This window comes from Canis aureus, chromosome 1 (assembly GCF_053574225.1).
Source record: "Canis aureus isolate CA01 chromosome 1, VMU_Caureus_v.1.0, whole genome shotgun sequence".
Lineage (NCBI taxonomy): Eukaryota > Metazoa > Chordata > Mammalia > Carnivora > Canidae > Canis > Canis aureus.
The window spans coordinates 99,481,153-99,505,397 of NC_135611.1; the positions used below are offsets into that span (position 1 = coordinate 99,481,153).

The 24,245-nt window shown below is 49.2% G+C and overlaps 1 protein-coding gene across 2 annotated transcripts in view; it reads left to right on the plus strand.

Moving 5' to 3' along the window:
* The window catches only part of BICD2 (BICD cargo adaptor 2), a 39,053-nt gene extending 27,959 nt beyond the window's left edge, over nucleotides 1-11,094 (plus strand). The window contains exons 3-8 of one of the 2 annotated variants that reach the window (XM_077911011.1): nucleotides 2,634-2,786; nucleotides 3,990-4,424; nucleotides 4,906-5,913; nucleotides 6,032-6,183; nucleotides 7,208-7,418; nucleotides 9,030-11,094. In XM_077911011.1, the coding sequence (XP_077767137.1) occupies nucleotides 2,634-2,786; nucleotides 3,990-4,424; nucleotides 4,906-5,913; nucleotides 6,032-6,183; nucleotides 7,208-7,418; nucleotides 9,030-9,035 (1,965 nt within the window). In that variant the 3' untranslated portion in view covers nucleotides 9,036-11,094. Of the gene's footprint in view, nucleotides 1-2,633; nucleotides 2,787-3,989; nucleotides 4,425-4,905; nucleotides 5,914-6,031; nucleotides 6,184-7,207 lie in introns of both variants that reach the window. The other variant, XM_077911003.1, reaches the window with a different exon arrangement.
* Nucleotides 11,095-24,245: the final 13,151 nt, after the last annotated feature.

Below are 24,245 nucleotides of genomic sequence, written 5' to 3' on the forward strand. Positions count from 1 at the left end.
GGACTGCACGTGCCTTGAGCCCTGGAGTAAATGACAGACAGCCCAGTGGAATTCTGTGCCCTGGAACCCAGGGCAGGAGCCAGGGAGGCTTGGTTGCTGCCTGGTGGTGCCTGGAGCTGGCTGGAAGGGCGGGTAGGGGTCAGGAGCAGCCTTGCCAGGCTCCAGGTGGGGGTTGTGGTGTGTAGGTGAGGCAGCAGGGGTGGAGTCCCACACAGAGGAGGAAGAGGGTGGGTCTCCTGGGAACCGACCCCACCAGGAGGTGCACAGCCCCCAGGGGGTTGGGGGTCTAGGCCGCGTGTCTACAGGTGGACCCCCTGCCTGGACGGCTGGCTCAGGTGAACTCAGGCCAGCCTTGGTCTCTGCAGCTGCACACGGGACACACCTGCCAGGTGCTTGGGGGTCTCTGGACCAGGAGAAGGTCCCTGGCTGCCCCCTCCTGTCCCCGCCAAGGGCCGGCCCTCCTTCTGGCCACAGCAGCTGTGGCAGCATCCATGTCCCTGCAGATGCCACATTGCTTGACCAGACCAGCTGCGGTGTCTGCCTGGAGACAGCAGGTCCCGCCTGGGCTGTTGCTGCTAACCTGCCTAGAACCTGCTGGGGTGGGAGGGGAGACACCCCCCCCCCAAGCCCCAAGACCCCTCCATGTCCTTTGGCTGGCTTGTGCAGTTGTCACAGGCCCCTCGTGAGGGCTGGGCCCTGTATTCCCTGTCCTGCTACTCTTTCCCCACACCCAGAGTCCAGTGGCCATGCTCCAGGTGGCAGGACCCATGGCCTAGGGCATCAGCACTGCTTTGGAACCTTCCAGGCAGGGAGTCTCCTTGGCATGACCTCACTGCTCACCCCCCATACACCCACTTGGGGGCCTCAGTCCTTCTTGGGGTGGACAGGGCTGGTGAGTAGAGGCCTGGCTTGGCCCGTGTGAGGACAGCATTTTGCCCAGAGTGCGTGGGTGTGTGTTTGTCTTTGCACAGTTCCATGTGTCCGCGCGTTCGCCTCTGCATGGTTTCCTCATGGAAGGGGAGGGTCTACTCCCACTCAGGGCGCCTGGGGGCTGAGGCATGAGTGTGCTAGGTGCCGGGTTGGAGGCTTCGAGGGCACGGAGAGGGAGCCTGCCAGGCCCCCGAGTTCTGGTCCTCCCGCGCCCACCTTCTCTGGCCTGTCAGGACAGGACGTCCCCTGCTTTCTGGCTGTGCCTGTCCTCAGGGCTGCAGTTGACAGGCCACCTGGAAGAAGATGCTTCTTTGGGGGAACCAAACCACCCAGTGGCCAGTTGGAACTGGTTTGAGTGCTCAGAGTTGGGCGTGTGCTTGGCAGAGTTGCCGTGTCCAATTTGGGCCCAAAATGCAGGCATCTGGGTCTCACGTCAGTGGATGGTGCTCCCTCGCCTGCCCTGCCACGTGGTGTTTGGGGCCAGCTTGTGAGCTGGGGACTCCCTTCACTGCCCACAGGACTCACGTGCCCTCTGTCAGCCCCAGGGCTTATGCTTGGAGGCTGTGCTGTCCCTGGAGGAGGGTGGGGTGACTTCTGGGGACCCCATAGACCTCATGGGCATGTCACACTGCATGGGGAAGGCTGGATCTGCCCAGGCCACAGGGGGAGCTGCTCATGGGTCTCACCACGGCCTGTGGGTCGTGATGTGCAAACCTGTGGCCTGGGTGGGTTTTAGGCCTTGGCTCCCACCCCTCCAGGGGCCACGTCAGGCCTTGTCCCACGAGTGTGGGCGAAGGCAAGGGGGATGGGCCAGCACGTACTCCATGTGCACGGGAAGTGAGGTAACTCACTCTGGGCCTGCTGAAGCCACAGCGCGCCATTGGCAGATGCTCTGCAGCATGCAGGTTACATTTCGGTCAAGGGCAAAGCCAGTGTGCAGCTTCCCATGTACAGCCTGGCGCTCGGTTCTGGGGTGCAGAGGGTCCAGGAGGTCAGGGTGGGCTGTCAGCATGGCCATTTGTTTCGGCACAGAAGGGAGCTGGCCCAGTGGACAGGGCTCGGGGAGCCACTCACTGCCCTGTGACACAACAGGACAGCCCAGAATGTCCCAGGACGGAGGCCAGGGGACCCAGCCAGGCCCTGGTCAGGGCGCTTGTGGCAGCAGGCTAGGAATCCCTGAGTCCTGGTTGCCACACTTGCCTCACGTCTGTGTTGACCCTGAATCCTCAAGCCCCTTCCCTGAGATAATCCACATCCCTGACTACTCACTTAACCTGTGCACACGTCAGGTACCATCCCAGGTGCACTCTGGATGCTCCGTCACTGCCCCCGGTGCCCGCCCCTTCTCCTCCTCCTCTGCCTGCAGGTCGGTCTGTTCTGAACACCTGGAGTCACACAACCATAACCATGCATCTGGTCTCCTTCTCTTGTGGTGGGGGTCCCAGGTTCCTGCACGTCACAGCTGTGGCATCACCTTCTTCTTATGGCTACATGACACCCCGTTGTGTGGACCGACCACGTGTTGTTTCCCTGTTTGTCAGGCGGGCTTCTGGGGAGTTTGCATACTTGGTACCGTGTGGACCTGCATTTTCGCTTCTCGGATACAAGCAGTGGGGCACGGTGCTGAGTCCGAGGGCACACCTGGGGCACACTTCCCGGCTCCCCAGGGCCCTAAGTCACTTTCGTGGCCACTGCCCACACAGATCAACCAGAATGTGGAGACCCAGCGTGGCCGCCTGCGGGATGACATTAAGGAGTACAAGTTCCGCGAGGCTCGCCTGCTGCAGGACTACTCAGAGCTGGAGGAGGAGAACATCAGCCTGCAGAAGCAGGTGTCTGTGCTTAGGCAGAACCAGGCAAGTATCTGGCTACGGCCTCCGTGCTCCATGGCACGCCCCTGCCTTCCCCACAGCCCAGCTTAGAGCCGCGTGGTGTGGATGCGGGGTGGGGGGTGGCCATGGGGTCCCCAGTCAGCCCCTGAGGAAACAAATACCAGAGGTGAAGCAGAGGGGACACCGGAGCCCAGGGGCAGGCTGTCCAGCTCCATCTGTCCGCAGCAGTAGCAGGATGCACCCATGACCCCTGGAGCCCTGGACCCGTCCCTCCCACTGTCCGTGGTCTGCCAGCCCCTTGTCTGAGGTCCTGGCCAGGAGGTGCCGATGGGCAGTGAGGACCAGCAGGGACGTGTCAGGGCTCGGACACCCCGGCAATAGGTGGGATGAGAGAAGGCTTCTTTGACAGCGGGGTAAGGAAGGTCGCTGCCACTGCTGATGGGACATCCAGGTGGTATCCCAGGGCCACACCTGCCACCTATGTCCTCAGGATCCCCTAACCTCCCTGGACGTTTCCATCTGTGTGGGGGGCATGGCCCGGGTGTTTATGTCGGCAGCATGACACCAGGCACAGAGCGCCTGCTTCGGGCCACACAACAGACTTGCCGTGATGCTGGACTAGGCCCTGGTGGCAGGTGGTGGAGGCTGGCCCCTCCCCGGGCCTCCCCCTGCCCCAAGTTGTGAGTCCCTAAGGTCCTCTCGGGCCCACATATAAGTGGTCTGTTCCTTATTTCTTGCACCAATATGACAGAATAAGAAATGTTTTTGTTTTTTTGGAATAAGAAATGTTTTTTTTAAATTTCCCATAGACTCCCAAGTCCCCACTGCAGGCACTGGTGTCTGTCCGCACTTACCCCCTCATCCACCTCCAGATACATGCAGCTCTGGATTCTTTCCCCACCTCCGCTTCCCCTGGGGAGCCTCCGGGTCGGGGTCCCTCTGGATTCCGGAATACAAGTGATGGTCGTGGTACATTTTTATATTTGTTAAAATATTCAATTAACAATTAATGTTCACTAAGTAACTTTGTGGAATCTACAGTCAGGACGCAGTTAGTAACATTGTAAGTAGCCTGACATCTGCAGCATTTGCAGCAGAGACATGCGTTCTGGTTTCCGTGGCATCTGTGGCTCTGAGGAGCATCCTGGCTCTGCTGACAGTGGCGCTCTGAGCCCTGTTGTTGCCTCCCCTTTGTGCAGGCACAAGACGCTGTCGCTCTTTCCCCAGGTGGAGTTTGAGGGCCTCAAGCACGAGATCAAGCGTCTGGAGGAGGAGACCGAGTACCTCAACAGCCAGCTGGAGGATGCCATCAGGCTCAAGGAGATCTCAGAGCGGCAGCTGGAGGAGGCGCTGGAGACCCTAAAGACGGAGCGGGAGCAGAAGCTCAGCCTCCGCAAGGAGCTGTCACACTACATGAGCATCAACGACTCTCTCTACACCAGCCACCTGCATGTCTCCCTGGATGGCCTCAAGCTCGGTGACGACACAGAGGCCCTGGCCAACGGCTTCGAACATGCCAGCCTGGCCAAGCTGCCGCTGGACAACCGGACCTCCACGCCCTCCAAGGACGGTCTTGCCCCGCCCTCCCCCAGCCTGGTGTCTGACCTCCTCAGCGAGCTCAACATCTCTGAGATCCAGAAGCTGAAGCAGCAGCTGATGCAGGTGCGGGTGGCCAGGGTCGTCCCAGCCACAGGGCCTTGAGGCGGCTGTGCACATTCCCTGCTCCAGCTCTGCTCTCATGGTGCCCCATTCCCCTCTTGCTAGTATTTATTATGGAGTCTACACTGCTAGCATCAGTGGAGCTGCAGAGCTGAGGGGAGGTACAGCCTGGGTTTCTGCAGGTTCCCTCCTGCTGCCTCATAGGGCTCACAGGCAATCTCCTGCAGCTGCGTCCTCTGGACATGTCATGTCAGAGTTTCCCGCCCTGTATAGAACAGAGTTCTGGGATCTGTAGCATGGCCCACCCCCATTTACCACACATCTCCAAGGAGGGGCCCATCGAGGCCCCACACATGGCACCCTCATTACACACAGCACAGACCTGCAGGGGGATAGCTGTGGTGCCGGCGGGGTCACCACTGGGTCACCACTGGGTCTTTCTGGGCTCCGGTGGGCTGATGATGGGGCTCTTGTGCTCTTGCAGATGGAGCGGGAGAAGGTGGGCCTGCTGGCGTCACTGCAGGACACACAGAAGCAGCTGGAGCAGGCGCGGGCGGCCCTTTCGGAGCAGCGCGAGGAAGTGAGCCGCCTCACAGAGAACCTTACCGCCCTGCGGCGCTTGCAGGCCAGCAAGGAGCGGCGGACAGCCCTGGACAGCGAGAAGGAGCGTGACAGCCATGAGGACGGGGACTACTATGAGGTGGACATCAATGGGCCTGAGATTTTGGCTTGCAAGTATCGTGTGGCCCTGGCAGAGGCAGGTGAGCTCCGCGAGCAGCTGAAAGCCCTGCGTGGTGAGCATGAGGCCGGTGAGGCCCGGCATGCTGAGGAGAAGGGCCGCCACGAGGCTGAGAGCCAGGCGCTCACTGAGAAGGTCTCCCTGCTAGAGAAGGCCAGCCGCCAGGATCGCGAGCTGCTGGCCCGGCTGCAGGCAGAGCTGAAGAAGGTGAGTGACGTTGCGGGTGAGACACAGGGCAGCCTGAGCGTGGCCCAGGACGAGCTGGTGACCTTCAGTGAAGAGCTGGCCAACCTGTACCACCATGTGTGCATGTGCAACAACGAGACTCCCACTCGCGTCGTGCTGGACTACTACCGAGAGGGCCCGGCTGGCGCTGGCCACTGCAGCCCTGAAGCCCGTGGGCGCCGCTCACCCGTCCTACCCAAAGGGCCGCCAGCCACGGAAGGTGGGGCGGGGGACAGCAGCCCCTCGCCCAGCCCCTCTCTGCCCTCCCCTCTGAGTGACCCACGCCGGGAGCCCATGAACATCTATAACCTGATCGCCATCATCCGCGACCAGATCAGGCATCTGCAGGCGGCCGTGGACCGCACCACGGAGCTGTCGCGGCAGCGCCTGGCCTCCCAGGAGCTGGGCCCTGCTGCAGACAAGGACCGGGAGGCACTCATGGAGGAGATCCTCAAGCTGAAGTCACTGCTGAGCACCAAGCGGGAGCAGATCACCACGCTGCGCACGGTGCTCAAGGCGAACAAGCAGGTGTGCAGCTGGGCGGGCGGGTCTTGTCCCTCCCTGGGCCTCGGACAGCAGCTCGAGGAGACGGAGGGCCCCTCCCTATGTGTCTCAACCCCCTGCCCTTTGTGTGTCTGACCCCCAGACAGCGGAGGTGGCTCTGGCCAATCTGAAGAGCAAGTACGAGAACGAGAAGGCCATGGTGACCGAGACCATGATGAAACTGCGTAACGAGCTGAAGGCCCTGAAGGAAGATGCGGCCACCTTCTCCTCCCTGCGAGCCATGTTTGCCACCAGGTAATGCCCACGGCTCTGGCCCCAGGTGGAAGCCCCCAGGGTTGTTGTCTGCAGTGTCGCCTGCACTTTGCATGCAACAGGAGGAGGCTGAGAGCCCACGGCCCAAGGTGGGCTGGCAGCGTGAGGGCGGAGTCCACCCTCAGAACCCGGCAGAAGTCTACAGATTCCCCAGGAAGGTTCCCTGCCTGACAGCAGTGGACCCTGGGGTGTGAGCTGCCAGCTGGGATTGAGCTGGGGAGGGCAGCCAGCTGTGGACGCGGCAGCCCAGGTGCCTGTGCCAGGAAGTCAGGGCAGGCCTGCCCGGGGGCCTGGGTTCAGGTGTTTGCACTGAGGGGCACGATGCCCCCTGCTGGCTGGTGTCGGGCAGGCACGGGCCCTCGTGGTCCAGAAGGGCCCTTGAGGCTGTGGGTGAGGTGGGGCTGGAATCCGGTCAGAGGCTGCTGTTCCTCAAGTTGTAGGATATTCCTGGCTTCCCCGGAGGCTCCCTGTCCTGGGGGCAGAGCTTGAAGGGGCCTCACGGTCAGTGCCTCACCCCGGGTGGCCTGGCCACCCTCGCTTCCGCGCCATTTCATTTAAGAACTTGGCTTCTCACACACAGCTGAGGTCACAGACTCAGGGAGGAAGGACAGGTGGAGGTGAGGGACGGACCTGGAGGGGGCGTTTGTCTCCCAGCCCCGTAGGGCGAGAGGACATGCGCACCTGCCTGTACTCTGCTTATCCGTCGGGTCACTTGCTAAGTACCTACTGTGCACCCATGGTTCCAGAAACAAGCTGGATCCTGCCTGGGCTCACCTGTGAGGGCCAGGCACCCCTCGGCCACCTGGGGCCTGAAGGGCAGGCACCACCTCCCAGTTCCCATGGTGGAAACCAGCTGGGGCGCACTTCCCAGAGAGCTGGGGGGCAGCCGCTTCCCTCCAGCCCAGTGAGTAGGACGCTTCGGAGCCCCCTCCCCCTGCCCGGGCCTCCCTCTGGTCCTCAGCCTTGCGCTGCTTCAGCCACGCCCTCGCCCCTGGTGCCCCCACAGGTGTGACGAGTACATCACACAGCTGGATGAGATGCAGCGGCAGCTGGCGGCCGCAGAGGACGAGAAGAAGACACTCAACTCCCTGCTGCGCATGGCCATCCAGCAGAAGCTGGCACTCACCCAGCGGCTGGAACTGCTCGAGCTGGATCATGAGCAGACCCGGCGGGGTCGCGCCAAGGCCACCTCCAAGGCCAAGCCAGGCACCCCGAGCGTAAGTCACACCTGCGCCTGTGCCAGCGACAGGGCCGAGGGTGCCGGGCTCACCACCCAGGTGCTCTGTGGCGAGAAGTATAACATTTACTGCGATTAGGGTTACGGGGGCCGCAGCTGCAGCTACCCTGCCGCACGTCACCCTCTGCTTCACCTCCACTAACCCAGCAGCAGTGGGACCGCGGTGCTAGGCTGGTCTTAACCGTGACTAATGCACAGAGGGAAGGACTTGGCCGAGGCGGTGCGCTCTTCCACCTGGACCCTGTGATTTCTGTGTCTGTCCTCAGCCCTTGGGACCCCTCCTGGCAGCCACTCTCCTGGTGGGGAGAGGGGTCACAGGGGTCAGAGCCGCGTGGCTTCCCGGGGCCCGTGCGCCGTTGGCTCCCGTGGGGTGTGGGGGGTGGATGGAGCCTGAGAGGAAACTTGCATGTTCCCTGCATGTGTGTAATGCAGCCCTGGTGCCAGAAGCAGTGTTAGGGGCCCCAGCCAGAGAGTCGGGCACAGTTTACAGAGAGGATTCCTTTGCAGTTTGTGTGGCATCTCACTGCACATTGTGTTTGGGACACAAGTCCACAGTCCTCCCCACACCCCGAGCCCCGCATCCTCCCGCCCAGGCACACATGCACACAGCACTACTCCTGCTCACGTGGTGCACAGGTGCCTAGGCACCCGGGTCCCGAACTCAGCAGGTGCAGCCTCCCTGAGATCGCACACCCGTCAGGTGGCCTGCGGGGTGACGCACTGGCAGGACCAAGGCGTAGGGTTTTCTCATGAGAAAACCTTTGTAAGTGCCTGGCCAGACCCTATCCTCACAGGAAGCCCGTCCCTTCATAGGTAGGGTGTCCCTGGCCATCGGGGGGGGGGGAGGGGCTCTTCACCCTCTGCCTACCATCAGACCCCCTGAAACAGGGCTCTGGACACCCCCAGTGAGGGGCTAAAATGAGGGACTCCCACATCTGTAGCCAGAGCCTCGCCCAGGACAGGAAGGGATCCTTAACAGCTACACAGACCTGGAGGTGGGGACAGGCAGCAACAGCGGCTAGACACCCCATCCCCAGAGGCTGCATCAGACGGAAGCAGGACTTCTCAGTATTTCTCTCCCTGTGGCCCTGTGGGGGTTAGAGGAATAAAGCTGCAGTCATTTCCCTGAAGAGCCCTGTGGCCAGAGGGCATCACGCAGCCCCTCACCCCACTCCCCCCTTGGGCCCCACCAGCTTCCAGGTGCAGTTCCAACCGCCTTGGCTTTGGCTGACCAGCAGTCAAGAGATGCGGGCCAGGTCGCGCCTGTCCCCAGCTCTGTACTGCTTTGCTGATAGGATGTCAGGTCTCAGATGCCCCCACCCCCTGGAGGGGTAGGCTGACCCCTCTGCAAGCAGGTCTTCCGGGGGCATGGCTGCCCGCCGGCCCTGCACGCCGCTTCTGCCCTCTGCCCAGCCTGGCCGCAGCTTCTCTCCATACCTGCAGGCGTCTTCCAGAGGCATCCGGGGCTGGCGGCCCCTCCTAACACATGCGGGTCTTCTCTGCCGCCAACTAACGCACCACATCCTGCCCAGCCAGAGCTTCGGTTGTCTGGTGCCAGTTCTAACGCTGTCTTGTTTTCTCCCGTTTTCAGCTGTAGAGTAGCTGCCGGGAGGACTCGGCCGCGGCCCTGTCACGCTGCAGCCCCTCCCCCTCCCGTGGGCCCACGCAGAGGAAGGAAGGGCAGCCCAAAAGTCCACTTAGAAACGTGTTTGGATATGCCACTGCAGTTCTTTCCAAATTAGCATTCCCTGAGTGTTTAATGGCAGAGGAAAAAAAGCTTTAATTGAGAATGCCGCCAGCTGCTGCCTGGAAGGCCTTTGTGCCGCGCTGAAGAACCTGCTTGGACAGCGGCCATCAGGCTCGCTTAGAAACCCGCTAGAAACGCTCAACACTGGGGTCTCCCTGTTACAGATGCCCTTTTTTATCTGATCAACCTGTGCACTTTTGATATTTTGATATTATATTTGCTTCCTTAATCCCCCCATAGAGACGGTCTCAGATGCCGTGGTCTGTCTCGTGGTCCTGTAGCGCTCCACTTAGCTCCCGCCGTGTTGATCTGACATCAGCACGGGGCCCGGATGTGTTTTCCTAGCATGTAGCTCTAGGTTTAGGTGAAGGCCTCGACCCGGCAAAGAGCTCGGCGAAACGTATCCACGCTGTGGTTCAGCAGCCTTTTAGGTCAAACGGCATTATGGTTCACGTTTGAAATTACAGATTTTAAATGCCATGTTCATTAAGAAATCCAGGGTATTCCGATTCTGGGGTTTTTCATATTGTATTATTATTATTCTTAGGAATAGTTCAATGTAACAAGAAGAAAACTTGACCTTTGCTCTGGTTAAACAGTAATAGGCACTTGAAAACAAAAAATAAATTATTGAGTGAGTAGTATTACCTACAAATTCCAGAATCTTCTGGGTTTTAGGACATTGGGAAGCATGACTGATTAACAGAATTTTATACAACTGTACCAGTGAAATTCCAAATTGGAATTGTTTTGTTACTCTGGTTTTTGTGCCAGATTGTGGTACACTTAGAAAATCCTACAGCCGTCAATTTTCAGGGTGTTCTGTTTCAACGCCTTTTTGTTAGTAATTAATCATTGCCAGCAGTGCCTTCATCAGTGAAGGGAGGTGTCCCAGCACAGGGTGAGCTCTAAATGGACAGTGCAGAGCTAGACGGGGATGTTGAAGGCCAATGTGGAGCAGCAGGTGTGAACAGGCGCACGCCTTCACGCCGGAACCTGGGCATCTTCATCGAGGGAAAGAAAACAGCAATTGTGCAAAATTCTGTTAGTCAGTGATTCTTTACCGTGTGGATCCTTGCAAATTCAGGAGCTGAGAAAAGGAAAGTGAACACACGCCCGTCGTGTGTGCTTTGGGAACCAAATGGACCTGCGGGACAAGCTGAGCAAGTGGTGCGAACAGCATACCACGTTTGTGAAGAGCGGGGGGCGGGGCGCCGGCAGGGGCTGCCGCAGCGTTCTTTGCAGATGTGAGGGAGAGACGTTCTATATTCTCTTGCTTGGTGTAACTAATCACTGTTAGTTTCAGGAAACAGAACTCAATAAAGCCCCCGGGCAATCCCAGGCTGTATCCCGTGGGGTTTGCTGAGTGAGGCGGTGCCTCGGTAAAATTGGTACTCAGGGAGGAAGAGCGCATCCTCCCTCCTCCAAAATAAAGGACAAATTATAATAATATAAAAGTAGCAAGAATAAAAGAATTCTGTTTCCTGGAATAAACATTTCTTATTCCTAGTTCTAGGGACCCCTGTTCTCACCTCTGTTACAGTGTTGATTCATAAGAAATAATGTTACATTTACGATAACTTCATCTGTATGGGGTATTTATTTGCAATGACGTCTGAGTACTGTATTTTTTTCTGTGCATTATCTTAGTGTCAGAATGTTGTCTTTATTTTAAGATCATATGCATGTTCTCCTGCCAAGGAACCTTTACACAGACACAAACAAACATCCTTCAGATTCTGAGAAAGTGAGGCAGAGCATGGAAAGGAGTAGGAAGGAGCATTTGGTCTCGACTTGGGACATGGCCGTGCGGCACGGATGTCTGAAAAGCCAGTGCACATAGGAACCGTGGGCCTGGTAAGGGTCACGTTGGTAGGACCAATAAATAAAGAATAATACAAAAGCACAAGACTTGTTCTCTGTGGCTGCTCTGACCCCTACTTCTGGTGATGGGGGGTCCAGCCAGGCAATGTGATTCCAGGGCCTGAAACACAACCAGTGTGTCAGTAACCCTGGGGTAGGAAGTGGAAGCAGCCTGGGGCCCATTTCAGGAGGTGTGGGCAGAGGGGAGGCATGGGTCTTGGGTGTCATGAGTACCCAGCAGTGTGGCACTAAGGACACTCCACCTTTGCTGTCCCTCCCAAGGAGCAGAGATTTGGATGAGGTGGGGTCCTTTGCTGTCCAGATTTGTGCTGTGTGACCCCGGGGGTCAGTAGAGTCAGGCAAGAATTCCTGGTTGTTGCAAAGCTATGTTCACCTGCAGGAATGTTTGTGAGGCTTGCTGAGCCTGTCCTGGCGTGAGCTGATGGGCAGATCCTGGCTGAGGGAACGGGGTCCTGGGGGCGCTCTGGCACCGGTCCTTCTGCCCTCATCAGTCAGGCCTGAGGGACGGCCTCTTTCCAGGACGCCTCTTTCCACTCAAGGTCTCCACTTGACTGGTGCTCGCTGCAGGGCTCCTCCCTCAGGATCCCCGTCTGGCTTGGGTAGTGGCTGCCTGAACCCGTGTTCAGCTTGAAACCTTTTGAAAGAGACTCATTTTTCTAACTCAGCAGCTAGAAGGAATCTTGCTCCCCTGCTGCCCATGCCGCCCACCAGGCCCCTGGAACCGGTGGAAGACAGCCCATGACAGATCTGGAGGAGGAGGGGATATTGGCTGTGGGCTGGGCCGGGCAGGTACCATCTTGTGCACGGCGCATGTGACTGGCCCAGTCCCATCATTTGCTTATTTGACCCACAAGCACAGATGATGAGGCCTTCTCTATCCCTCAGCATGCTCTGGTTCTTCATTTCAGGGGTGGAGTGGCAGCCTCTTGCAGGGGATGGGGGGAGAGCAGTTGGCCTTGGCCTTCCTTTCAAGAAGGAAAGTCTCCATTCCCACTGCCTCCTCCATCTCCCTGCAGTGGTTTTCACCCCAGTCCCTAGCCGGTTCCCAGAGCTAGAAACAACAGCTCCAGCTTAAAGACAGACCTTTGGTTGAATTGCCCTCTTTCAGTGCTCACATACCAGGCTGACTTTTTTCTGAGCCTGTTTCCCTTCTGTAGGTTAGGGGTGATGGTTCTTGGCTCAGAGGTTACTGTGAAATTTCATCAAGCCCTGGGTAACTGTCATGTGGAAGGTGCTCAGGTGACAATGATGTGGTTCTTGCTGTGACTGTCGTCTTCCCCAGGGTCTGGGGTGCCAGGCCATGGAGCTGGGCCTTTGTCCTATGGGAGTATGAACTTAAGTCCGCTTTTTAACCAAACCGTTGTTGGCATTTAGGAAACGGCACCCGGGATCCCTGGGTGGCGCAGCGGTTTAGCGCCTGCCTTTGGCCTGGGGCGCGATCATGGAGATCTGGGATCGAGTCCCACGTCGGGCTTCTGGTGCATGGGGCCTGCTTCTCCCTCTACCTGTCTCTGCTCTCTCTCTCTCTCTCTCTCTCTCTCTCTGTGACTATCATAAATAAATAAATAAAAATTAAAAAAAAAGAAAAAGAAACAGCACCCATCCTAAAGTACAGCCCACATTTGCACACAGTGAACACAGATTGTATGACCAGTAGCTACAAATTTCCCTGGGCCCCCCCACATCGTATTATCAATAGGATGCCTCCATCCGCCAGCCCCAGTGAGGCTCTAGGCTGCATCCTGCCCTTAGGAGCCTCCTGCGACAACAGATGTGCCTACATTCTGGTGTCACCTGGAGGGGGATCATGGCAGGAGTGGGCTACTCTCAGATTTTCCTCTGCACATGCTCACCCTTCAGCTGTGTGTGAACAGTGGGGCTGGAAGGGCTGTGTGTTACCATTTTGTCAGATTTCTTATAGGCAAGCACCCTGGCTCTTATGAGTTCACCTCAGTCATCTGTTAACCTTGCTTTTGTAAACCCGGGTCCCTGAGGTGGGAAAATTACCCCCCCCACACACACACACACACACAGAGCTGCTTCTAAGCAGGAAAAGGCAATGCTATAGTACCTCACCCAAAGAAAAGGTCTCCCTGCATTGATGCCATGAGCACACCCCCACCTGGGTCTCCTAGAAGGAGACAGCAATAGAATCCATCACATACTCGCATGTCAGGATCCCTTTTGTTCATCTTACTCTCAAGTAGGGAATTAAGATTTATTTACCCAAGGGTGTTAAGGGTAACACACAATATAGAAGAGTGCAAAGAAGTGTCCACGGCTGGAGTTCTGTAAACTGCACACTCTACACCCACTCTTCTCCTAGGGGTAACTCTGAGTATCGGCACTATGTATTCTACATTATGAAGTGGAAACATACAACAGAGACCAGAGCTGGGATAGATTTACTTGCCATGTTGCAGTGATTTCTCACACTGATTGAGCTGTGCATTCCTAAGCGACTTGCTTTAGATTTAAAAATACATACCAGTTGAATGTAAAAGAATGGAAAAAAATATTTCCTGCAAACAGTAGCCACATAGTAATATCAGACAAAACAGACTAGAAGACAAAAATTATGAGAGATGAAGGTATATAATAATAAAAGTTAATTCACCAATAAGTTATAACAATTATAAATGCACCAAACAACAGAGCCCAAAAACCTACTAAGCAAAAACTGCCAGAATTGAAGGGGGAAAGTTCAACAAGAGTTGGAGACTTCAGTATCTCACTTTCAATAATAGAACAAGATGCAATATCAACAAAAAAAAAGAGAAAAAATACCAACTCTATAAGCCTGCTGGACCTAATACACCTAGAGAACACACCAACCCACGACAGAATACACATTCTTATTAAGTGCGTATGGAACTTTCTCCAGGATATCAATCACATGTTAAACCACAAAACAGTAAAGATTGAAATCATACACATTAAATTGTCCAATGTTAATAGAATAAAATAAGGAATAACAATGAAATTGTGAAATCCACAGATAGGTGTAAACGAAACTGTACTTGATATTTAGTCAGGGACGCCTGGGTGGCTCAGCGGTTGAGCATATGCCTTCGGCTCAGGTCGTGATCCCGGGGTCCCAGGATGGAGTCCCAGATCGGGCTCCCTGCAATGGAGCCTGCTTCTCCCTCTGCATGTGTCTGCCTCTCTCTGTGTCTCTCATGAATAAATAAATAAAATCTTAAAAAAAAAATGAGCCAAAGAAGATATGAAGAAGAAAAGAAGACCTCGAATCAATTACCTAATCTCTTAAGGAAATTGAAGAAGAGAACAAACTAAGCCCAAAGCATCCAGAGGAAAGGAAATGGTAAGGATAGAGTGGACATAATGAAATAAGCAGTGGGGGGAAATGGTGAAAATCAACAAAACCAAAAGCTGTTTCTTTGAAAAGATCAGCAAAATGATGGACCTTTACACCATGAAAAAAAGACTACTAAAAGTCAGAAATGAAAATGGGAAAATTACTTGTGATTTTACAGAAATATAAAGGATTATCAAAAAGTTTTATGAACATTTATACACTAAAAACATAGATAACCTAAACCAGAATGCAGCAGAAAGAAGGAAATAATAGAGCAGAGATGAATGAAATAGAAAAGTCAATAGGAAAAATATCAATGAAAACAAAGTTATTTCCTATAAAAGATGGACAAATTGACAAACTTTTAGCTAGACTAGAAAACAGAGATGACTCAAATTACTGACCTCAGTGATGAGAGTGGGGATATTACGGCCTGGTGCGAATAAAGCAGATTATAACAGTGCTAACAAATTAGATAACCTTGATGAATTGAAAAGTCACTTGAATCACACCAAATACAAAAACTGACTCCAGAGGAAATAATCTTATGTTAAAAGGGAAATTGAGTCAGTACTCAAAAAATCTTCCAAGAATCGGGGGATCCCTGGGTGGCTCAGTGGTTTACTGCCTGCCTTCGGCCCGGGGTGTGATCCTGAGGTCCCGGGATCGAGTCCCACATCAGGCTCCCTGAGTGGAGCCTGCTTCTCCCTCTGCCTGTGTCTCTGCCTCTCTCTGTGTCTCTCATGAATAAAGAAATAAAATCTTAAAAAAAAAATCTTCCAAGAGAACCTCTAGTTTCTGGTCCAACTTGTATGGAGTTTAGTCATCACTTTCCTAACAAGTGAAAAGCTGAACAAACAACCACCCTTCTTGGATCTATCAGAGGAGTGAGGTCACAGGACACGCCACTCCCCAAAATTACAGATACAGAGAATTACAACTTACCAGACCAGTTATAACCTGGGCAGGAAAACCTGAACTGTAATTGGCAGATTGCTGAAAGCTCAGTGCAGTGCAAAGTCCAGGAGGGCCCCAGCATAGGGGACCCTCACACTTAGGTTGAGTTTTACCTCCAGCAGTGCTCTGCAGGATTCTCACCGTGGGTGTCACGGATGAGTCCCCTCAGGCTTCTCTCCTGCAGCAGAAGGGGAAAAGGAGACATTTTGAAATATCCTAGAGCATGCTGCTCTTAACCAGCCCTCCTCTCGGGACAAATTATTTTACCATGGCCTAGGTGACCTGCAGGAAGGGAAATCCCCATCTCCGGTCCCCTCTGGCCATCTTTACTACCTGAAGGAATGAAAAACAAAAAAACAACTGTGAAGCCCTTGTGGAGTTCAGAGCCCAGGGACACAGGTGGTCGAATCACAGACCTGGTTGTAAGCCTGTGGAATGCTTCCTCTTGCCGCCACCTTGCCAGTATATTACTAATGCCTATTTACTGTAGTTCCCTTTCCCCAGCGCATCGGTCTGGCTTTCAACAGACTTAAGCATAATAAAATTAAAAGGAAAAAAAATAAAACCTCAAACACTCTGAAAAGACCGAGTAAGTATCAGAATCAGACTCCAATATAGCAGAAATGTTGGACGTATCAGACCAGGATTTTTAAAGTGATGTTGACTAATGTTGAGAGCAGTAATGGAAAAAGTTAGACACCATGTAGTAACAGATGGGTAATAGAAGCAGAGAGATGGAATGATCTAAGAAAGACTTTAAAAACGCTGAAAGAGGGACACCTGGGTGGCTCAGTGGTTGAGCATCTGCTTTCAGTTCAGGGCATGGTCCTGGGGTCCTGGGATGGAGTCCCACATGGGGCTCCCCACAGGGAGCGTGCTTCTCCCTCTGCCTATGTCTCTGCCTCTCTCTCTCTCTCTTAGAATCTTTTTTTAAAAAAGATCTAAAATCAATAATTAAGTTGTAAAACCTCAAGTTATAAAATTTGTAGAAGAAACCATAAGGAGAAAGCTCCTTGGAATGCCTGAGTGGCTCAGCGGTTAAAGTGCCTGCCTTCAGCTCAGGGCATGACCCTGGAGTCGCGGGATTTCACAAATGAGAAGGTGCTCAGAATCACTAATCATCAGAGAAGTGCAGATTAAAACCACTATGAAATTTCACCACACACATTAGAATGGCTATTGTTGAAAATACAAAGGATAACAGGCGTTGGCAAGGATGTGGAGAAAAAGGAAAGTTTGTCACTTGTCTTTGGGAGTGTGGACTGGCACAGCCACTGTGGACAACAGTATGACAGTTCCTTTACAAAATAAAAAATATGGACAACTGGGTGGCTCAGCGGTTGTGCATCTGCCTTTGGCTCAGGGCGTGATCCCAGGATCCGGGATTGAAACCCACATCAGGCTCCCTGCGTGGAGCCTGTTTCTCCCTCTGCCTCTGTCTCTGCTTCTCTCTCTGTGTCTCTCATGAATAAATAAACAAAATCTTAAAAAATAATAAAAGAAAAATTAAAAATAGAACTACAATGTAATCCAGCAATTTCACTTCTCAGTGTATATCCAGAGGTAATAAAATCTGTATCTCAAAAATGATACTTGTATTACTATATTCATTGCAGCATTGTTCACAATAGCCACGTGGAAACAATCTGAGTGCCCATAGATTGATGGGATAACAAAATCTGGTATATATACAGTGGAATATTTGCTCAGCCATAAAAAGAATGAAATATTGCGGTTTGCAACAACATGGATCTAGAGGGTATAATGCTAAGTGAAATAAAGTCAGGGAAAGACATACCATATGATTTCACTCATGTGGAATTTGAGAAACAAATGAACAAAAAAAGACAAAAACCAGACTTAGATATAGAGAACAAACGTGGTTAACAGAGAGGAGGTGGGGGAGTGAGTGGGGAGGAATGGGTGAAATAAGTGAAGAGGATTAAGAAAACACTTAAGTACTGAGTAATGTATAAAACTGTTGAACCATATTATACACCTGAAACTACCACTGTATGCTAATTATGCTGGAATTAAAATTTTTAAATGCAGCATATATATGTGTGTATGTATATATGTATATATACATATATGATGGAATATTATTCCTTAACTAAAAAAAGGAAATCCTGCCATTTCCTTTTGACAATATTGGTGGCCCTTGATGCTCAGTGAAATAAAGCAGAGCAAGACAAATACTGTATGATCTCACTTATATGTGCAATCTTAAAAATCCAAACTCCTAGATAAAAGTAGATTGATGGTTGCGAGGGGCAAAGGTGAGCGAGTAGGGAAAAATGGGTAAAAGTGGTCAAAGGGTACAAACCTCTGGTTATAAACGTACAGCATGGTAACTACAGTTAACAGTATTGTACACTTGGTTGCTAAGAGAGGAATTCTTAACATTTAAAGTAAGCAGAAGAAAAATAAAAATTGGAGCAGCAATCAATGAAATTGAAATAGGAATCAGCAGAGAAAAGTTAATGAAACCAAAAGCTGCTTATTTGAAAAAATTACTAAAATACCTAAGTGTCTAATCAGGCTAAGAAGAAGAGAAAACGGATTGTTCATATCAGAAATGAACAGAAAGGGCATCACTACAGCTGGATAAAAGAACAGTAAAGGAATACTATGAACAACTCTATTTGATAACCTAAATGAGATGGACCCATTTTTTACTCATTATCTATTTGATACCCTAGGTTAAGAAGAGTAGTTCCTTGTAAGATGCAATCTGCCCAAACTCACACAAGAAACTAACCATTTAAATTGGCCTGTATTTATTAAAGATATTGAATCAATAATAACTCTCCACGATGGCACAAGACCAAGATGGTTTCACGTAAATTCTACCAAAAATTGGGCAGCCTGGGTGGCTCAGCGGTTTAGCACTGCCTTCGGTCCAGGGCGTGATCCTGGAGTCCTGGGATCGAGTCCCGCATCGGGCTCCCTGCATGGAGCCTGCTTCTCCCCCTGCCTGTGTCTCTGTCTCTCTGTGTCTCTCATGAGTAAATAAATAAAAGTAAACAAAAATAAATTCTACAAAAAATTTAAGAAAAAAACTTACATCGGTTCTCTATAGTCTCTTCTAGAAGATAAAAGAAGAGGGAATACCCAATTTCTGCACTTACTATAAAGCTACAGTAATCAAGATTGTGTGACATGTATTGGCAAACAGATCAGTGAAGCTGAATACAGAGCCTCAAAGTAGACCAACAAAAATATAGGGAGCTGATCATTTACAAAGGAAGAAAGGTGATTCAGTGGAGAAAACAGTCTTTTCAACATATGTTGAGAAACAGGACATTTAAAAAAATGAATGTAGGCAGTTAATTTACAAAAATTAACTCAAAATGGATCATAGACTTAAATGTAAAACACAAAACCATAAAACTCCTACAAGGTAACATAAAATCTATGACTTCGGACATGTCATTGACTTTAGATACAATATCAAAATCACAGTCCATAAAATAAATAGTTGATAAGCTGAATTTCATTAAAATTAAAAACTTCTGCTATGCTAAGGACATGGTTAAAAGAATTACAAGATAACCCCCAGCCTTGGAGAAAATATCATAAATGGCTATTATCCAAAGTATACAAAGAATTAAAACTCAATGATAAGAAAACGTATGATACTAAATAATAAGTGGGTCAATGAGGAAACCAAATTGAAAATAAAAAACACATTCAGACAAATGAAAATGAAAACACAGTGGTCCAAAATCTTTGGGATATAGCGAAAGCAATTCTAAGTGTGAAATTTGTTGTAATACAGGCCCGCCTCAAGGAATAAGAAAAATCTCAAACAATCTAATCTTGTACTTAAAAGAACTAGAAGAACAAACAAAACCTAATGTTAGCAGAAGAAATAATAAAGAGCAGAAAAAATGAAATAGAGACCAAAACAAAAAACAAAAACCCCAAACCAAAAACATAGAAAAGATCAATGAAACCAAGAGCTGGTTCTTTGGAAAGAGAAACAATCTTGATGAACCTTTAGCAAGACTCATCAAGAAAAAGGACCCAAATAAATTATATTGAAAGGAAGAGAAGTAACAACCAATATCACAGAAATATAATGGATTATATAAAACCAGTATGGAAAATTATGTGCCAACAAATTGGACAATAGGAAGAAATACAAATATGAACAGACTAATTGCTGGCAATGAAATTGAGTTAGCTATTAAAAAACTCCGAATGAACAAAAGTCGAGGACCAGCTGGATTCACGGGTGAATTCTACCAAATGCTTAAAGAAGAGTTAAACTATTCCAAAAAATAGGGGAGGAACAAATGCCTCCAAATGCACTTTACAATCTAAAGAGAGAGAGAGGAGGACATCTGGGTGGCTCTGGTTGAGCGTCTCTCTTCAGCTCAGGTCATGACCCTGGGGTCCCAGGATTGAGTCTCTCATCAGGCTCCCTGCATGGAGCCAGTTTCTCCCTCTGCCTGTGTCTCTGCCCCTCTCTCTGTGTCTCTCATGAATAAATAAATAGAATCTAAAAAAAATCTTTTTTTTACAAGGCAAGCACTGCTATGAAACCAAAATCCATCAAAGATACTGCAGAAAAGAAAACTATAGGCCAATATCACTGATACACATGGATGCAAAAATCCTCACCAAGTATTCACAAACTGCATTCAACACTACATTAAAAGGATCATACACCATGATCAAGTGGGATTTATTCTGGGGATGCAAGGGTGGTTTAATGTTTGGAAATCAGTCAATGTGATGCATGAGGTTAAAAAAACATGATCACCTCAATAGTTGCAGAAAAAGCATTTGACCAAATTCAACATCGATTCATGATCAAAACTCTTAACGACATGGGTTTAGAATATACCTCAAGATAATAAAGGCCATATAAGAAAAACCCACTGCTAGCATCATACTCAGTGGTGAAAATATAAAAGCTTTTCTTTTAAGATTAAGGACAAGACAAGGATGCCTGCTCTCACCATTTTTATTCAACATAGTACTGTTAGTCCTACCACAGTGATCAGAAAAGGAAAATAAAAGACATCCAAATTGGTAAGAAAGAAGTAAAACTTTTGCTATTTGCAGATGACATGATATATATACAGAAAACCCTGGGGTGGGTGCCTGGAAGGCTCAGTCGGTAGATCATGATCCCAAGGTCATGAGTTTAAGCCCCATGTTGGGCATGGAGCATACTTACAGGAAAAACAAACCAAAAACAAACAAACAAAAAAACCAAAAAACCCCTAGACTCCACTATTAGAATAAGTGAATTCATATGGTTGCAGAGTACAAACAATACACAGAAATTAGTTGCATCTTTATACACTAATAAAGTAGCAGAAAGAGAAATTAAGACAACAGTTTCATTTACAATTGCACCAAAGAAATCAAATACCTAGGATTAAACTTAACCAAGGAGGTGAAAGACTTGTAGTCTGAAAACTATAAAACATTTATGAAAAAAAATTGAACAGAGCACCTGAGTGGCTCAGTGGTTGAGCATCTGCCTTTGGCTCAGGTCATGATCTCAGGGTCCTGGGATCCAGTCATACATCAGGCTCACCACAGGGAGCCTGCTTCTCCTCTCCCCCTGCCCCTCCCCGTGCTCGTGCACACATTCTCTCTCTCTCTCTCTCTCTCTCTCTCTCCCCCCACCCGCCTAAATAAATAAATAAATAAATAAATAAATAAATAAATAAATTCTTTAAAAATCTGATGACACAAACTAATGGAAAGGTAGTCCATGCTCATGAATTTGAAAGAATATTGTTAAAAGCCCATACTTCCCAGTAGTATCTACAGGTTCAATGCAGTCCCTATCCAAATGCCGACAGTACTTTTCACAGAACTAGAACAAATAATCCTAAAATTTGTGTGGATCCACAGAAGACCCTGAATAGCCAAAGCAATCTTGAGAGGAAAAAAAAACAAAGCTAGAGGTATCACAATCCCAGACTTTGAGAGATACGACAAAGCTATAGTAATTAAAGCAGATTTTACTGGCACAAAATGACAAATGAATCCATGAGACAAGATAGAGACTCCAGAAATATAGCCACATGTATATGGTCAATCTACAACAAGGGAGACAATATATGACAGAGAAAAGCCAGACTCTTCAACAAACAGTATTGGCAAAACTGGACAGCCACATGCAGAAGAATGAAACCGGACCACTTTCTTACACCATCCATAAAAGTAAACTCAGAAATGGATTTAAGACTTAAATATCGGGCCTAAAGCCATGGAACTCCTATAAGAAACAGTAATTTCTCTTACATTGGCCTTAACATTTGTCTCACCATGTCTCCTCAGGCAAGGGAAGCAAAAGCAAAATTAAACAATTGATACTACACAACAATAGAAAGCTTTTGCACAGCAAAGAAAGACATCAACCAAACAGAAAGGCAACTACTGAGTAAAAGCAGGTATTTGCAAATGATATGACCAATAAGGAGTTAATATATAAAATATATAAATAACTTATGGGCAGCTGGGTGGCTCATTTGGTTAAGTGACTGACTCTGGATTTCAGATTTCACCTCAGGTCATGATCTCAGGGTCCTGGGACCAAGCCCTGTGTTAGGCTCTGCATTCAGCATGCTCTGCATTCAGCAATGCTATATCCACTTGAGAATTCTCTCCCTCCCCCTCTCCCTCTGCCCCTGCCCTTGCTCTTTTTCTCAAATAAACAAATCTTTTAAAAATAAATAGGAACTTACATAACCCCACACCAAAACAACCTCCCAAGTAATCCTATTAAAAATGGACAGAGGACCTGAAGAGACATTTCCAAAGAAAACATGCAGATGGCCAACAAACACACATAAAAAGATGCTCAACATCACTAATTATCAGGGAAATGCAAATCAGAACCTCAATGAGATACCACCTCACCTCTAGTCAGGATGGCTAGAATAAAAAATACAAGAAATAACAAGTGTTGACGAAGATGTGGAGAAAAAGGAGCCCTTGTGCACTGTAGGTGGGGATATGAATTGGTGCAACCTCTATGGAAAACAGTATGGAGATTCCTCAAAAAATTAAAGAGAAATACCATATGATCCAGTAATTCCTTTGCTGGGTATTTACCCAAAGAAAATAAAAACACTAATTCTAAAAGATAAGTGCACCATTATGTTTACTGAAGCACTGTTCACATATTTTTATGGAAGCAACCCAAGTGTCCGTGGATAGATGAATGGATAAAAAAGGTGTTGTGTAGGGACACCTGGTTGGCTCTGTCAGAAGAGCATGCAAGGGTTGACCTCAGAGTTGCAAGTTCAAGCACTGTGTTGGGCATAAAGCTTAGTTTTATTTATTTTTTTATTTTTTTTAAATATTTTATTTATTTACTCATTTGAGACAGAGAGACAGAAAGAGACAGAGGCAGAGACACAGGCAGAGACACAGGCAGAGGGAGAAGCAGCCTCCATGCAGGGACCCTGACGTGGGACTTGATCCCAGGACTCCAGGATCACGCCCTGGGCCGAAGGTGGCACTAAACCACTGAGACACCCAGGCTGCCTTGTCTCTATGAATTTGATTATTCTATGTATTTCACATAAATAGAATCATATTATAAATAGCCTTTTCTTTGCCTGTATTATTTTCACTCACAATGTATTCAAGGTTTATCTATGTGGTAGCATATGTCATAATTTCATTCCTTTATACCATATTTTGTTCATCTATTCACCTGTTGGTAGACAACTGATTGTTTCCACCTTTTTTGTTACTGTGATTAATGCTATTAACACTGATACACAAATGTCTGTTCTAGTCCCTGCTTCAGTTTCCTAAAGTGGTATTGCTGGTCATATGGTAATTTTTAATTTTTTGAGGAAGGAACCCCTATACTATTTTCAAAAGCAGCTATACCATTTTGCATTCCTGCTGTCCTATGAGCAGTGCACAGGTATTCCAATTTCCCCACGTACTTGCCAACACTTGTTTTCTGTTTTTTTAAAAAAAATAATGGGCATCCCGGGTAGCTCAGCAGTTTAGCACTGCCTTCAGCCCAGGGTGTGATTCTGGAGACCCGGGATCGAGTCCTGCATCGGGCTCCCTGCATGGAGCCTGCTTCTCCCTCTGCCTGTATCTGTGCCTCAGTCTCTCTGTGTCTCTCATGAATAAATAAATAAAATCTTTAAAAAATAAAAAATAAAAAAAATAATGACCATCCTAGTAGGTGTGAAGTGGTGTCTCATTGTGGTTTTGGTTTGTTTTTTCCTAACATTAGTGATGCTGATCCTTTTCTCATGTACTTATTGGTGATTTTATATCTTTTTTTGAGGACATCTCTTTGCCCATTTTTAAATTGGGTTGTTTATTTGTTGTTGGAGTTTTTGTATACTCTAGATATTGATCTCTCATCAAATATTTTTTCCCATTCTGTGAGCTGTGTTTTCACTCTCATAATTGTGTCTTTGGACACAAAAATTTTAAATTTTGATGAAGTCCAACTTATCTTCTTTTTTCTTCTGTTGCCTGTGGTTTTTTTTCCTAAAGATTTTATTTATTTATTTTAGAGACAGAGTGTGTGCATATGCATGATGGGGGAGGGGGAGAAGGAGAGAGAGAGAGAGATTGACAGAGTCTCAGGAAGACTCCATCCTGAGCATGAACCCAAATCAGGGCTCCATCTCATGACTGTGATATCATGACCTGACCTGAAACCAGGAGTTGGACTCTCAACCGACTGAGCTCCCCAGGTGTCCCATTGTTGCCTGTGCTTTTATGTCACATCCAAGAATCATCGCTAAATCCAATGTTACAAAGCTTTTGCCCTTTGTAGTCTTTTGAGTTTTATAGTGTTAGCTCTTAGTTTTATTTTATTTTATTTTTTTTGTTTTATTTTATTTTTAAAAAATTTTCATGTAAATTCCAGGTAGTTAGCATACAGT